This window comes from Papilio machaon, chromosome Z (genome assembly GCF_912999745.1).
Source record: "Papilio machaon chromosome Z, ilPapMach1.1, whole genome shotgun sequence".
NCBI classification, from domain to species: Eukaryota; Metazoa; Arthropoda; class Insecta; order Lepidoptera; family Papilionidae; genus Papilio; species Papilio machaon.
The window spans coordinates 10,117,171-10,131,716 of NC_060016.1; the positions used below are offsets into that span (position 1 = coordinate 10,117,171).

The 14,546-nt window shown below is 29.5% G+C and overlaps 1 protein-coding gene across 5 annotated transcripts in view; it reads left to right on the forward strand.

Moving 5' to 3' along the window:
- The window catches only part of LOC106717320 (ecotropic viral integration site 5 ortholog), a 44,354-nt gene extending 37,840 nt beyond the window's left edge, over positions 1-6,514 (forward strand). For all 5 annotated transcript variants that reach the window (XM_014511164.2, XM_045686079.1, XM_045686077.1 and 2 more), the window contains 4 exons: positions 508-675; positions 1,502-1,597; positions 2,120-2,218; positions 6,285-6,514. In XM_014511164.2, coding sequence (XP_014366650.2) covers positions 508-675; positions 1,502-1,597; positions 2,120-2,218; positions 6,285-6,443 — 522 coding nt within the window. In that variant the 3' untranslated portion in view covers positions 6,444-6,514. The remainder of the gene's footprint in view (positions 1-507; positions 676-1,501; positions 1,598-2,119; positions 2,219-6,284) is intronic.
- The last annotated feature ends 8,032 nt before the right edge of the window (positions 6,515-14,546 follow it).

A 14,546-nucleotide genomic window follows, 5' to 3' on the forward strand; every position in this document is an offset into this window, starting at 1 on the left:
AGGTGAACTTGTACAGATGTCATTTCCACTGGCGATACACTTTAATATACTTATTTTGTTATTCGTTTATGCGATTTTGTTTTAATACAAGTGTATTGACAGTGAAATAAGTTAATCTATGTTGGAAACTGGGTTAATTAATTTATTTTAAGTTAATTATTATAATTTTGTTGAAATTGAGAGCGACTAATGTGATTTACCTTATGCTATTTGCGCGAAAATGAATGTATTAAACTAAACAAAAAGTGTTAATTAATTACTTTTTAATTTATAAAAATGCTTTTTGGAATCATGCTAAGCGATTTAGATATGATGTAATTCCTGTGAAAATTTAAAATTTCTTTTTTTTTATTATTTTTGTGTTATTCAAGCATATGTTTATTTATTCCACTAGCGCGACTAGTCTAGCGAATCTACTGTGCGGCGAGATTTCTATAAAAAATGCACGCGCGATGCGATTTTGCTTAGTGAAACAAGCGTTTTAATCGTAATTCCGTATTATTCCAGGTGATGGAATTAGAGGCTCAAGTGCAAGTATCTACGAATCAATTGAAACGCCAAGATGAAGAGACACGCCTCCTACGAGACAGTCTTGACGCGGCTTTGCAGCGAGAACGCGCACTTCAAGTACGACAGAAGGAATTCCAACATAAATACTCTGATTTGGAGAGCAAGGTTAGATTTTAATTGTTTGTTAATAAGAAAGAAAAAAAATGTGAGCCGTCATGGGACGCCTGGCAGATGTGAAACATCGTGTGTGTACAAGTTATATGTATAACAGTTCAGTTTACAAGTGAGCCTATAGATGTTTCACATCAATTTGATTTAAGTTCTAAAACACGATATTGAAGTTTTTCTAGTAGCTTAATATATATGCAAAGCAACGATTTAAAATGTTCGAGGTTCCGATCAGTTCAATTATCGGGATTACATGCTGAACCTTTGTGGTTCCTTCATCCTGTGGAAAGTCCCCGGCGACAGGGCGGAAAGCGTCGTATTGTGGTGGATTCAGGCCGGGTTCTCGGTGCCATATAAGGGAGAAGAGGGAATTTACGACCCGTTTGGTTATCGACCCGTAGCGTTGCTCAGAGCAAAGATAATGTTAGAGATTTAAATACCTCTCAGTATAGCTTGGCGACCCGTCGCCACGGCAAGCGTCGCCACGCCAACGATTCGGTTTACAAACGATCCCTATTGATGTTTCACATCAAAAAAATACATACAAGGCACAAACTTGGTACAATAGTGTGACAAAATCTAGCCAGCTCAGCGAAGCAGGGACAGACTAAACTGCCTCTGCGCTGGTTTTTAGCTGGCACCAAGATAGTTCTTTGAAGAATCTTTATAGATTTAGAATGGTGGCACTTGTATATAATATATGCGATCACTTCCTCCCAATTAATAATATAAAAAACAGTTTATAAGTATCGGTGTTCAATTCTTGAACATCTTCCGTTTGTCTTTGGGTATGTATTAAAACTGCATTATATTTAAATTTCAGGCTAAGTACGATTCAATGCAAGCAAACATCAGGAACATGGAGGACGCTCAAAGAATAGCTGAACTTGAAACAGAAGTGTCAGAATATAAAATGAAGGTAAATTACATAAATTATTGGATTCATCATTGTATTGTTTATCTCTTAGTATTTACTATTTGAAATGGATCTTTGTTTTCTCATAAATAAATTATGTGTTAGCTGAATTCGTATGAATTGTAACGGCAAAGACAATATAACTTCATATACATATATATGTTTAAGAAATATGTCGTTTTCATTAATAGTATAATATATTATATTTTTTGAAAGCAGGAACACTTTGGAATTTTTTCAAATGAAAAAGCCTGTCAAATCTTATATCTATCTATATATATAGTCAGAAAGTGGTGTTAGTTACACTATTTATAACTCAAGAACGGCTGAATCGATTTGACTGAAAATTGGTGAGCAGGTAGCTTAGAACCAGGAAACGGACATAGGATCATTTTTACCCCGTTTTCTATTTTTTCTTCCGCGCGGACGGAGTCGCGGGTAAAAGCTAGTTTCGTAATAATTCGATCATTGGTTTATGAATTCGCATACAAATATGACATATATATTATTTTTTTACATTTCCAGAATGTAATGATGGCGACCGAAGGTGAATTGAGAATCAACGCTGATGATTCAGAACGTGTTCGCGAAATGCAAGAACAAATCGCTGAATTAAGAGCTGAGGTAATTTCATTATAATATACACAATTATACGAGTGCATTTGATTACTTTTTATAAACTATTTAAAAAAAAAAGTTCTTAGTTATTATTCTTAAAAATTAGTAAAATTAACTGTCCTACAATCTTTAAGTGGTCACAAAATGCCCCTTAGTGTAGATTTTAAGTTTAACATTGAACAATTTAATATTTATATCTTAAAACTTTAATAAATTAATAATAATTTTAATAATTAAATAATTTTATTTTTATATTTCGTTTGTATGTAAATATTTAATTGAATTTAAAAATAATAACATCAATATATATTGGGGTCTTGTTCAGTCATTTCATTTGTATTATCAATCATCTTTAAATGCTTAATTTGTTTTTATTTTTCAAGGGAATATGTAAATTCACGAGTTAAAGTGTTCACTATAAATGAGTTTTGACTGCAGTAAAAGTTAAAATTACTCTTTTCTTTCAAAGATAATGTAAGAGATGAGAAGTTTCAATACAAAATATTGCAGTCGAAACATAATAAAGGCACTGTATTTTTGCATTTAACGCTTTGTCATTTAACGCGCTTTTCAAATAACCCACACTTTTTTTTTAAAATAATTTAGGAACATTTCAAATTTGAATTTCAATATTTGGCAGTAATTTCTTCTAATAAATGGATTTAAATTTTGTCACAGTGTGCATAGGAGCACGTAAGTCTATCAAAATTTTACATAGGATGGTTTCGTTAATAAAAAAATTGGATAAATTGTAATGAATGAAAAACAAACCTTTTCATAATAAACTGCTTATTTATTATTTCATGTTTGTGTCGGTTGATTTCCAATAGATTTAGTAAATACTAAAGTCCAGTCGCGGAGCACGAAGAATTTCGTACAATGACCTCTTTACCTACTGACAGTGGTCACAAACATTTTTGTATTTAGTGCGGTTTACATGAATTATTTGAAGGAGAAAGAAAATTTACCAACTTATGAAATATAGTTATTATTATTATATAAATTATTTATTTAGATTTTATACTACAAGTAATAAAAATCTAGACAAGTATCTACTAATTCGGCAGAAAAAAATAAAAAAATAAAAATCTGAATCCGATTCACAATTCACATCACACAATCACAAGAGGTTTACAATCCCTGAGGACGGCGGCCATTGTATCTGTGTGAGCGAGACTCATTGTATTTACGCGAGAGTGACAGAGACAGGTAATGACAGTTCAATGTACGAAATTCTTCGTCCTCCGCGATTGGACTTTATTTTAATATTGCCTTTTAACATAACATTTTTCTTTTTAATGATTGGGAATTTAAATCTATTGGAGATTAATTTTGATGTAAAGCATATTTCACATATTAACATGCATGAAGGTATATCGAAATTAATTTTGTTCATAATGCACAGTTCTCTACACCTCTCACAGCAACAGTCGCCGAGCCCTGGCGTTGGCTCGAGTAAGTTTTCAATTTAATTTTTAATTTATAAATTGATTATTATTTTTTATTATTATTCAATTAGAATTAAATTATAATTTTAAGAGAAAATTATAATTCATTTATTAATGAATATTGAATTATAATTTTTTTTCTCACAAAATTATAATAATAATAATTGAATTATAATTTTTGAGGAAGAATTAGCATTTATTTATTGCAGAGAATTTTAATTGGTTTTTTCGTAGGACAAATAATTAAATAGAAAATAAATTGTTTTAAGGCGGGGGTTTTCGTTTAAAACAAGTTTAAATTACATTTATTTATTATTTACCGCGATGTATTTTTATTCCACAATTTATTATTTCTTTTAATTAGTTTAGTTTATTAAAAATAAAAGTTTATTTGATGATAATAATGTAATCTACATTAGAAAAATAATAAACAATTAGAAAAAAATTGTGAAACTTATTCTATTGTCTTGAGACGTCTACCCAATACAGGAGTATACAAAGTATACTTGGGTTACTTTAGTGGTTTAATTTGATAACTTTTCATTATACATATACATTATACATTTACATACATTATACATTTTTGTAACATATGTATATTTAATCTTTGTTTTCAATATATTTTTGCTTATGTATCTTTCTGTTTATATATGTTGTAAATAACAATATGTATGTATATAAAGCTTTTCTTCAAAACCTTCGCCTTAAATTACTAATTTCCTATCTAATACGAACTGCTTTAATAAAAAAGACTGCTTATTGTATCTCATTTTAATTATAATTTTTATGTCTGTTTCGAGGGTTTCAACAATTTTGTCAGAATTTTTTTTTTTACATTTCATGTCAAGATACAAGATTTTTTATCATTATTAGATACAATATTCCTAGTCTTTATTAATTGTTTTAAAAAAAAAACACAGTCCTTACTGTGTGATGTTTAAGGTTTTATTTTAATAAATTAAAAAAATATTGTGTCTATATTACCTGAATTGTCACAATTTTGAAGATATAAGAGTGCATATTTACGCTTATTGTTGTTTATGTTTTTATTTTTTTCTCGTAAATTGCTTATTAGTAGTATATTTGACATAGAGCTTTTGCACTTTTTTTTTCAAGCTTTTTTCACCTTTGTAGAATCATTACACAAAAAGCGCTGGGCAGGATATATTATCGATTGAGGTAGGTTTCTTTACTGCTGACTATATTTGTTTTGGTGATTAAGTACATATATAAAAAATAAATAGGTTATTACATTGTTGGGAATGGGTTATAACTTAAAAAAAATAAGATATACGTTCAGGTTTTAGATTTTTTTTAAGACAAAATGAACCAATAATCGTGCATGCAGCAAGTTAGTTCCTTTTCCGCATGTTTCTGTTGTCATTTAACCTGTTTTTTTTTAATTATAGTAAACATTAAGCCATAATTAACATTTAGACAGGTATATTGTTGTTCACAAAAATATTTACTTTCGTTTCTGAACTAAAAAATAACATATTGTTCTGTAACTTAAAATTATAAATGCGAATGATTGGATGGATCGATGGATGGATGTTTTTTAGAAGGTATGTCCAGAACGGCTTCATGGATCTTGCTGAAATTTGGCATAGATGTAGAACATAGTCTTCCCATTTCTATTATATGTGAAAACTATATGTTTTAAAGTTTTATATAAATTAATATATCATTAATTCATTAAAAAAATAAAATAATATAATGAAAAGGATTAGTTTTGTAATTATTGATCATTGTTAGCGTTTCCATTTAGCAATGATTTTATCTCTATATATTTTATGTATTTTTATATACGAGGTGGTGGTTACATTTTCATTATATGGTGGGTTTCCACTGCGGATATAGCTGCACAAATATTATAGTGACCGATGACAATTACGTTCTTGTATCGCCATTGTAAATCTACTAATTATGTAATTCTTAGTTTATGTTATTTTACCTTGTATGTTTTGATGTGTTGTTTTGTATTCAGGTGATAGTTTTTTTTTATGTATGGATTTATTCTGAACTAGTTTTTGTATCGTTGATTTGAATGTATAAGGCTTGGGCACATCTGATGTTATATTTTAGGGAATTTTCAGATTTAATTATTTGTGATAGTTTTTCGTAATTTTCTTATAATCACTACAACCATAATGAGAGAAATGAGATATGACAGAGGGTTATATGTGTTTATTATAATAAATATAAAAAAAAATGTTTTTCTTTCCTTCAAAACTATGTTTCTATGTTTTACTCTGATGTGACCAAACTTCTAGTAACAAAATATTGAAAGTTTTATATTAGAAGTAGAAATATGTAGGTGCACTTATTTGTGTTGTTTAGTAGATTAGTTGTAATTGTTTATTTTGAATTTTTATTTTTCAATCGACATTAATTATAAATTAAAAAAAATTGTCTAGTTTATGTCAATTGAGAAAAATTCAACTGTGACACGAGTATTGGCTACTAACTTGATATTTGATGTGCAACTATTATTATCACGAAAAATTTAATTTAAAATTTAAATTATCAAAAAAAGTTGTCTTTTTTATATTACGTGATAAAGATAGTTGTCGTTGATGTGATTTTGTGTTACATTATTAATTATTATTTTTTGTATTTGTCAGATTATGAGGTTAGAGGCGTGGAAGGCGCGCGCTTTGGGCCGGACGCAGATAAGCCGTGCTGTCTCTCTCGAGGACGACCTCGAAGAGGATGACAAGTTGAAGCTTATCCTGCGCCGTGAGTCCACCGCCTCCTTAGACCTGATGCGTAAAACTACATAGCACCAACCAAACTACGTCATACGTACTCGAATATATACTATGGGTCTGCGTTTAACGCTCATTAACAATTGAACGAGTTCGAATTTGAATTTTGGAATGTGATTTCGAAATTTGAATTTAGGAATTTGAGTTCGAAGTTTGAATTTTGAAATTTGAGTTCGAAATTTGAATTTTGGAATTCTATTTTGAAATTTGAATTTTGGAATTCGAGCTCAAAATTTGAATTTTGGAATCCGTACTCGAAATATGATTTTTGGAATTCGAACTTGAAATTTGAAGTTATTTAAAACATATATTGAAGAATGAATGATCGATTAAATGTATTTGAATACTGCGATTTATTCAAAAAATTTAATCAGAATTTTACTATTCATTCGTATAAAGATATTTGTTTTAATGAGTAACTTGTAAGCATATTCGCACACCTCTAGTATAAATCATGATGTTTTAAAAGATTTTATTTTATCGCAAATTATACATGTTTTTTAAGAATATTTTAGTGGAACTTCTTATCATATGCTTTGGAGAAAAACTTGAAACATTGAAACATTCATTGCTGCGAAGGCCATTGATTATTACAGTCAATTTTTCATTTTCTTTCTCCTTTTTTATATATTTCCCACTTTTTCTTTCTATCTTTCATTAAATCAAACACAACGTTATGTCTTCAAAGCTTATTAAAAGAAGGAAATCGAATTATTTTTTATTTATTAATCATTATCGAAACGAACTAACTGTAAGTACTAAGTGTAATTCTTCGAGTACTTCTGACGATTGACCTTCTGTCTTTAATATTTAGGTTAGGATGACAATGACGACTGAAAAAAAGGATAAACTTAGGATAGTATTTAAAATGCATGTATTTGATCTCTGACATTTCGCCTAATTAATAATTTACTTTGTTTTGCACTTGACTCATACTATGTATTTGTATTGACATATGCATAAAAAAATAAATTAAAACGATTAGAAATGCAAAATGAATTCGTAATTATAGTAAAAAAAACCCACTTATTAATGTCACAGTCTGTTGTCAATTATTAATATGAAGTAATGTTTAGTATAATATTAGTAAGGATTATCGAAACGAACTAACTGTAAGTATGTATTTCTTCGAGTACTTCTGACGATTGACCTTCTGTCTTTAATATTTAGGTTAGGATGACAATGACGACTGAAAAAAAGGATAAACTTAGGATAGTATTTAAAATGCATGTATTTGATCTCTGACATTTCGCCTAATTAATAATTTACTTTGTTTTGCACTTGACTCATACTTTGTATTTGTATTGACATATGCATAAAAAAATAAATTAAAACGATTAGAAATGCCAAATGAATTCGAAATTATAGTAAAAAAAACACTTATTAATGTCACAGTCTGTTGTCAATTATTAATATGAAGTAATGTTTAGATCTTGTTTAAATGACAATTAAAACAGCTTTTATAGTTTTTAATGTTTATATATATTAAGGATAGCAAGACATTAAATTAATGTGATGGCGAAAACGAACTCGGCCGTTTTCAATTTTTATTCATCTGTGCGATCGAATAATATTCCCTTATCTCTTCTCATATTTTCTTAAAAGGAAAGGATGGTAGGGTGACGGGTAGTTATTTTTTTTTGTGTGTCCCCTCCCCTGTCGATCCATGGTAAGCAATGCATCTGCAGTTGCGGATGTCCTAAGGGGAGCGGTCGCTTCGTTTTTAAGGTGTCCTTAAGTGGCCGCTTGCTAGTTTTCCACACTATGATATATTAAAAAAATATTCCTTTTTTTTTTAGACATTGTAATGTTGTATAACAAATTTATTATCAATAAGAATATAAATAATCCCAGTTCTTCCAAATTAAAAAGTTATTTTGGTAGTAAAAGGTTCAAAGTTTGCAAGAAAGTTTTTAAATTTTATTTATTAGTTTTTCAATTTTATTTATAATTTTATTAATACCGTTAAATAAATGGTAAAAAATATTTCAATGTTGTTATTTGCAATGTTGTAACTCCAAACTATGGTACATTTAAAATTTATTTAATTTTTAAACTATCTGTTCAACATTCCAGAATAAACTTGTAGTAATAATATCTTAATTATATGTCACTAGTTTAAAAATTAAATAATAATTTTTTTAACGGCTTTAGAGTTATAATGTTTTAAATAACTCCAAATTCTTATTAGCATTAATAATACCTTTTTAATTTTACTATTTAATTTAACGGATTTTTATTATTTTGTTTTATTTCTTTTATTTAAATCTTAAATTTTAAATCTTTTAATTTATTTTAGTGAGAATCTTTAATATTTTTAAATTTAATTTATTTCATTAAATAATTTTAAAAATAAATATTCGATCGCATAAAAGAATTACAATTTGTAAATGGCTAAGATTTACTTAATAATTTAATTGTAAGTTTTTTTTGTATTATTATTATTATTATTATTAGCTAAACACACAATAAATAATAAAACGTGGAGCAGTATCGATCAGTATTTTGTACATATTTTTTTTATCCGGCAGCTTCAGTCGATGCTTTAAAAGCAATTAATTAGATATAAGTGATAGTTAATTTATAAAATAGCAAATAAAAACAATAATATTGTTTTATCTTTGCCATTCAGAAGGTTTATGATTTGAAAAGTTTTTTTTTATTTTTCTATTAAACTATGTGCCAAATAACACTTTAACAGTTTTTTAATAGATTAGTTTACATATAAAAAAATCCATAAAACATCTTACTGTTAGTAATAATAGTAAAAAATAGTCTCCGAATGGCAAAGATAAATTAATATTGTTTGTACATTATTTTATTTATCACGGTTATGTAATTTGTCCAAAACTCAAAAATATATTTTTTTTATTTAGTTAATATTGTAACATGTTTATTGTTAATGCAGCTATACCCATATTTTATATTTATTTTCCATGAATTTGTGTTCATATTTAATATAAATCATATTTATTTTGCTTTTATAAGATGAATTTATAACTCTGTTAAATAAGGTGTAATAATTATTAATTTTTCATTAACTTTTAATCTTTTCTTTCTATCACAAAACTTTTCAAATTAGATGTGGTTATTTTTTCAGCTTTTAACACTTTATTTACATATTTTATTTTTAATTTCGAACACTAAAGGGGAAGCTGTGCAATATAAGAGGACGTTATTTATATTAATTTTAAATATAACGATACTGTGTCAAATGTAATATTATGTTAAAACCAGTAAAGTGTGTATTATGGAAAATAAAATCATTATGAAAATGTGGTTTATTTTATTTTATCTACCTATTCTAGTTTAGAAAAAAAAAGATTAAAAAGTCAGTTTGCTGATAAGATTGTTTCTAACTGATTATCTTAAGGGTCTGTTTTACAAGTTAAGTGCTGAATAACTAATAAATTTTCACATACAGGTGAAGTATGTGTCAATTAATTTATGAAAATAGTTAACCTGTACAATAAATAGTTTTATTGTGGCGATTTTTGGTGGAGGCCTATGCCCAGCAGTGTGCGTTACGAGGCTGAATGGAATGGATGTTAACCTATAAAATCAGTAGTTTGTTCTGTAAATCTCTTAACAATATGACAGTAGTTCATTAAAAAATAAAATCGATATAAATATAAAAACGTCGTGTTAGTTACACTATTAATAACTCAAGAACGGCTGAATCGATTTGACTGAAAATTGGTGGGCAGGTAGCTTAGAATCAGGAAACGGACATAGGATAATTTTTACCCCGTTTTCTATTTATAATTTCGCGCGGACGGAGTCGCGGGTAAAAGCTAGTTTACAATAAGTTAAAATAACACTTTTTTAACTGGGACGCGATATTCTAAATCTAAAATGAAATCGTCTTTTTAATCTCGTAAAAAGATTTAAACATTTACCGTGGGTTTCTGACACCAAAATATCTAAAAAATATATCTTCATCCTCGTCATTATCTTTGACGAAACGAAGATAAAAATATGTTTCAAACGTAGATTTTGGTCTCAAAAACCTACGGTTAAACAACAGTTGAAAATTCTCATAAAAAATCCAACAAATTCGTACAGATAAAAAATGCATTCATTTGTTGGCGTAGCGTCGTAAGCAACAGAGAATCATAACTGGGTTTCGACTGTTGGGGGCTCTTGTATTGCTCATATAGTCATCCCTTTCCATTTCTTTGACAAAACAGAGACATCAATATGTGTCGATACATGTTTCATAACAGTGAATCTTCACAGTCTTTGAATGTCTATTACAAAGTACTTCGTTAGTTAAAGCCTTCCTTATTTCGTGCACAACACTAATTGGCGTTTGATGCAACATGCTCAGTCATTTCAGTTTTATAAAGTGAATTTTGACAAAATTAAAAGACTGAGATTTCTTTTTTTTTGTCTTTTTTATAGCACGTTATAATGGCAAATGTGAGAAGCTAAGTAAAAAACAGGTAAGTTATAGTGCAATCCACAAATTTTATTTTATTTTATTTAATACTAGCTGTCGCCCGCGACTCCGTCCGCGCGCATTTAAAAAAACTTAATAGCGGTATGAATTTTTTCTCGCCTTTTAAACCTTCCCTAGACCTCCACGAACATTTCAAGACTTAGATAAGATAAATCCGTTCAGCCGTTCTCGAGTTTTAGTGAAACTAACGAACAGCAATTCATTTTTAAATATATTTTTATACGAGTATATATAGATAAACTGTTGTCTGCAACGCCGTCCTCGCATGGTTAAAATAAAAACCTTAATCAGTAACCTACGTGTTCTTCCAGACTTTGTTCTGTATTTATGCGAAATTTCATCAAGATTCGTTAAGCTGTTCTGCAGATACCTTCAAACAAACATCCATCCAGCCACCCGTCTATCTAAACATTCGCATTTATAATATTAGTAAGATTTAAGACAATAATATTTATGTTTAGACTAAGAAATACGTAGTTATTACTGGTTAGGTACATAAATACCGCAGTTTCCCAGCTTAACACGAAAGCGTTTTAGCGTAAATACGTTTGCAGTTGATAACAGTTATGCCACAATCTCTGCTAACAATTCAATATCCGGATCCTTTTGACGGTGGAGTTAACAAGTTGGTTAATTAGGAGAGACGGATGGAAACTAAATACGACGCTTATGAAAGCTTTGATGCAAATAACCTTGCTAAATTCTACAAACTTTTTCTATACGGATTAATTTAGAATTTTATTTATCACTTGGAAATTTATTTTATTATTTAAAAAAAGCAGATATTGCCAAAATAAAATATTCCCTTTCCCATTCAAAATTTTATTGGTTTCAGTAAACCCTTCATTTCTTCTTTAACTTGTGTACTCTCATCTTTCTTTCGATCCCGTAGACCATCGCAGGGTCTTCCGTGGTTCTGTTCCGGGGACCATTTTGAAAATCACTGGTCTAAAGAAAGTATCACTTAGAAATCTTGAGTTATCACATATTTCAACACCTTGTCTACAATCTGAAGTCTAGAATAAGATCATTTTATTTGATGTTAGGTTAGGATAAGCTCCGAAACTACTGAAGTGATTACTATGAAATTTTATATCAGTGTATGATTCGGTAAATTTTAAACTATTTAAAGGAAAATTCGTTTATCCGCTTCTTCATTTTAAAGGATTAATTTTGTAGAGCATTATATCAAAACCTAACTTTTGCTGTACGTAGAAATTCCTTTAACATTAAAAACGTCACCCTGATTACTAGGATGATACCGTATGGTATCTTGCACAGGAATTTAATAATGCTCTACGCTAGCGTCTCTATTCCTGTGATTACTATGAAGTCAAACAGGCGTACGTGTAATGAAATGGATCCGATAGGACAAGAGGTATGAAACATGAAAAAAGGAATTACTCGATGTTTTTATTTAGTCTCAGTCTTAGTTTTTAATATGATTTATAATTAAAAGACTGGGCTTTATACATACAAAATGTTATATAGCTAACTGACTGTAGAAATGTAATGTGAAAAATGTGTTATTCGCGTCAAGATACGGTTGCAACGCAACGGCTTCAATGCCGTTTCTAAACGCATTACGCACACCTTACTAATTTGCGTTTTGTTGCAACGGCAACCGCAACTTGCGGTCAACCGTGCTAGCCAGCTGCAAGGTCCACCGTGTTTCAAAGTTCGGTTCTGAGTAGGTTTATATTGTATCTAGTATTGAAATGTTTTATGAATACAAAATTATAAACATCAACAGTGTAGTTTAGTAAGTTAGCGGCCGTCCGCGACTACGTATTCGCGGAATTAAAAAAAAAAAACTTATTAAGTCTATTTGATTTTTAAGACTATGTTCTACATCTGTGCCAAATTTCATCAAAATCTGTTGAACCGTTCCGGAGATACCTTCGAACAAACGTCCATCCATACTTCCCTCCATGGAATGAGAAACTCCACTGAAATTGCTATTTCTCCTATATTTTGTATGTAATTTATAAGTCAAATATACATATAGCAAACATTGGGTAAATGTTGGTCAATATTTAGCTGGCATAGTTAAATTGCTTTAGGTTAATTACATCGAAATGTTTCATTATAGTTATGAAGTAGTAAATCGTGTTGTGTTCAACGAATTACGATGAAAGCACAAAATTAATGATGTAATTTCGAAACAAATTTTATCACATTAATGTTTATTGCATTGTTGATTAGATTTGAAATAACTGTTTCGATGTGCATTAAACTTTGTGCATGTGTTGTTTTAGTTTGACATTTAGAATCGGAAGATGGCGCGGAAATCGAGTTTCAGGAATCATAATATTTTGTTGACGAATTTAAATTTTGTTTTACAATTTTCTAAGTTGTTGAAGATAAAATAATGTATAATAAAATTTTATTGGATTAATTTTGTTTCTGAACCCGATCTTGGTATTTAAAGTTAAATGGACGTTTGAATAAAATTAATTTAATTGCGAGGCGCGTAATTGCTTCTGCCGGCATTGAGAACTGTTTTTCAAGCCATTTCGTTCAATTGTTTTATAGCAGATATTTCATTTGTTTTTACTACTATATTTATAATGTTTTTATTAGATTTGTAAAGACAATTCCGTCTTACCGTGGGTTAGCACTATAAAAATACTAGCTGTCGCCCGCGACTTCGTCGTGGTCTATGTGTGCTTCGTCCGAAGAACGAAGATCCGTTGAGTCGTGCCGAAGATACCTTCAAGCAAACATTCATCCATCCATCTAAACATTCACATTTATAATATTAGTAAAATTAATAGAAACATACCTTCTCTGTATATTAAAGAGTAAGAAAGTGGTAACAATAATGTATCTTATTGTTTTGGCATACGATGTAAGAAGTTTTTATTTTTGTTAATATTTTCCATTTAGTATAAATTTTCGATTAAAAAAGAATCTTTCTGTTTAGCAATTTAACTAGAATGTTATCTCCGTGTCTCAGGTGAAACAAACTTTTTAAATTAGTTTAACTTTACCTGGTGACTTGTAAATTGAGTTTAAGAGGTTTAATTATAACTTTGGTTTACTTTTATTTGTATAAAAGTATTTTGTTTTTTTTCATCACAATCAATTGTACGAAAAATGTTTAAAAACTTTTCCTTGCATTAAACAAAATAACTAGAATAACTCTACCTTAAAAATTACCAGGATTTAGTTCTATTTTTTATTTTTAAATTATTTTAAATTAACAGTGGTAGACGCCAGTAATAACAACGTCTGTTGCACGAATTGACCGGCTCGACCGCTGCAATACCACGACCAAGATACAAAAAGACAGGCGTGAAGTGGAAGTACTTTTGCGTTTCGTCTGATCAGTGTGCAATCTGGAGACCTAATTATAGTCCTCTTTTCCTTCCCACCCTTTTCTTATAAGAAAAGTTTGGGAAGGTGGATTTGATAAGGGACGCAATGGAAGGAGAAATATTCTCTTTCTGTGCATCTGTGGATGTCTATGGACAGCGGTCGTTTCGCCATTTCGGCGAATTCAGGTGGCCGCTTGCTCGTATGCCACCTTATAATATAAAGAAAAATCGATTCCGATTAATTTCCTGGTGCGCAGTTAATTAATGACAACTGGACTATGTCATAATATCCGGCGCGGAATATGAACAACTTCATTTAACACATCAAAGGAACAT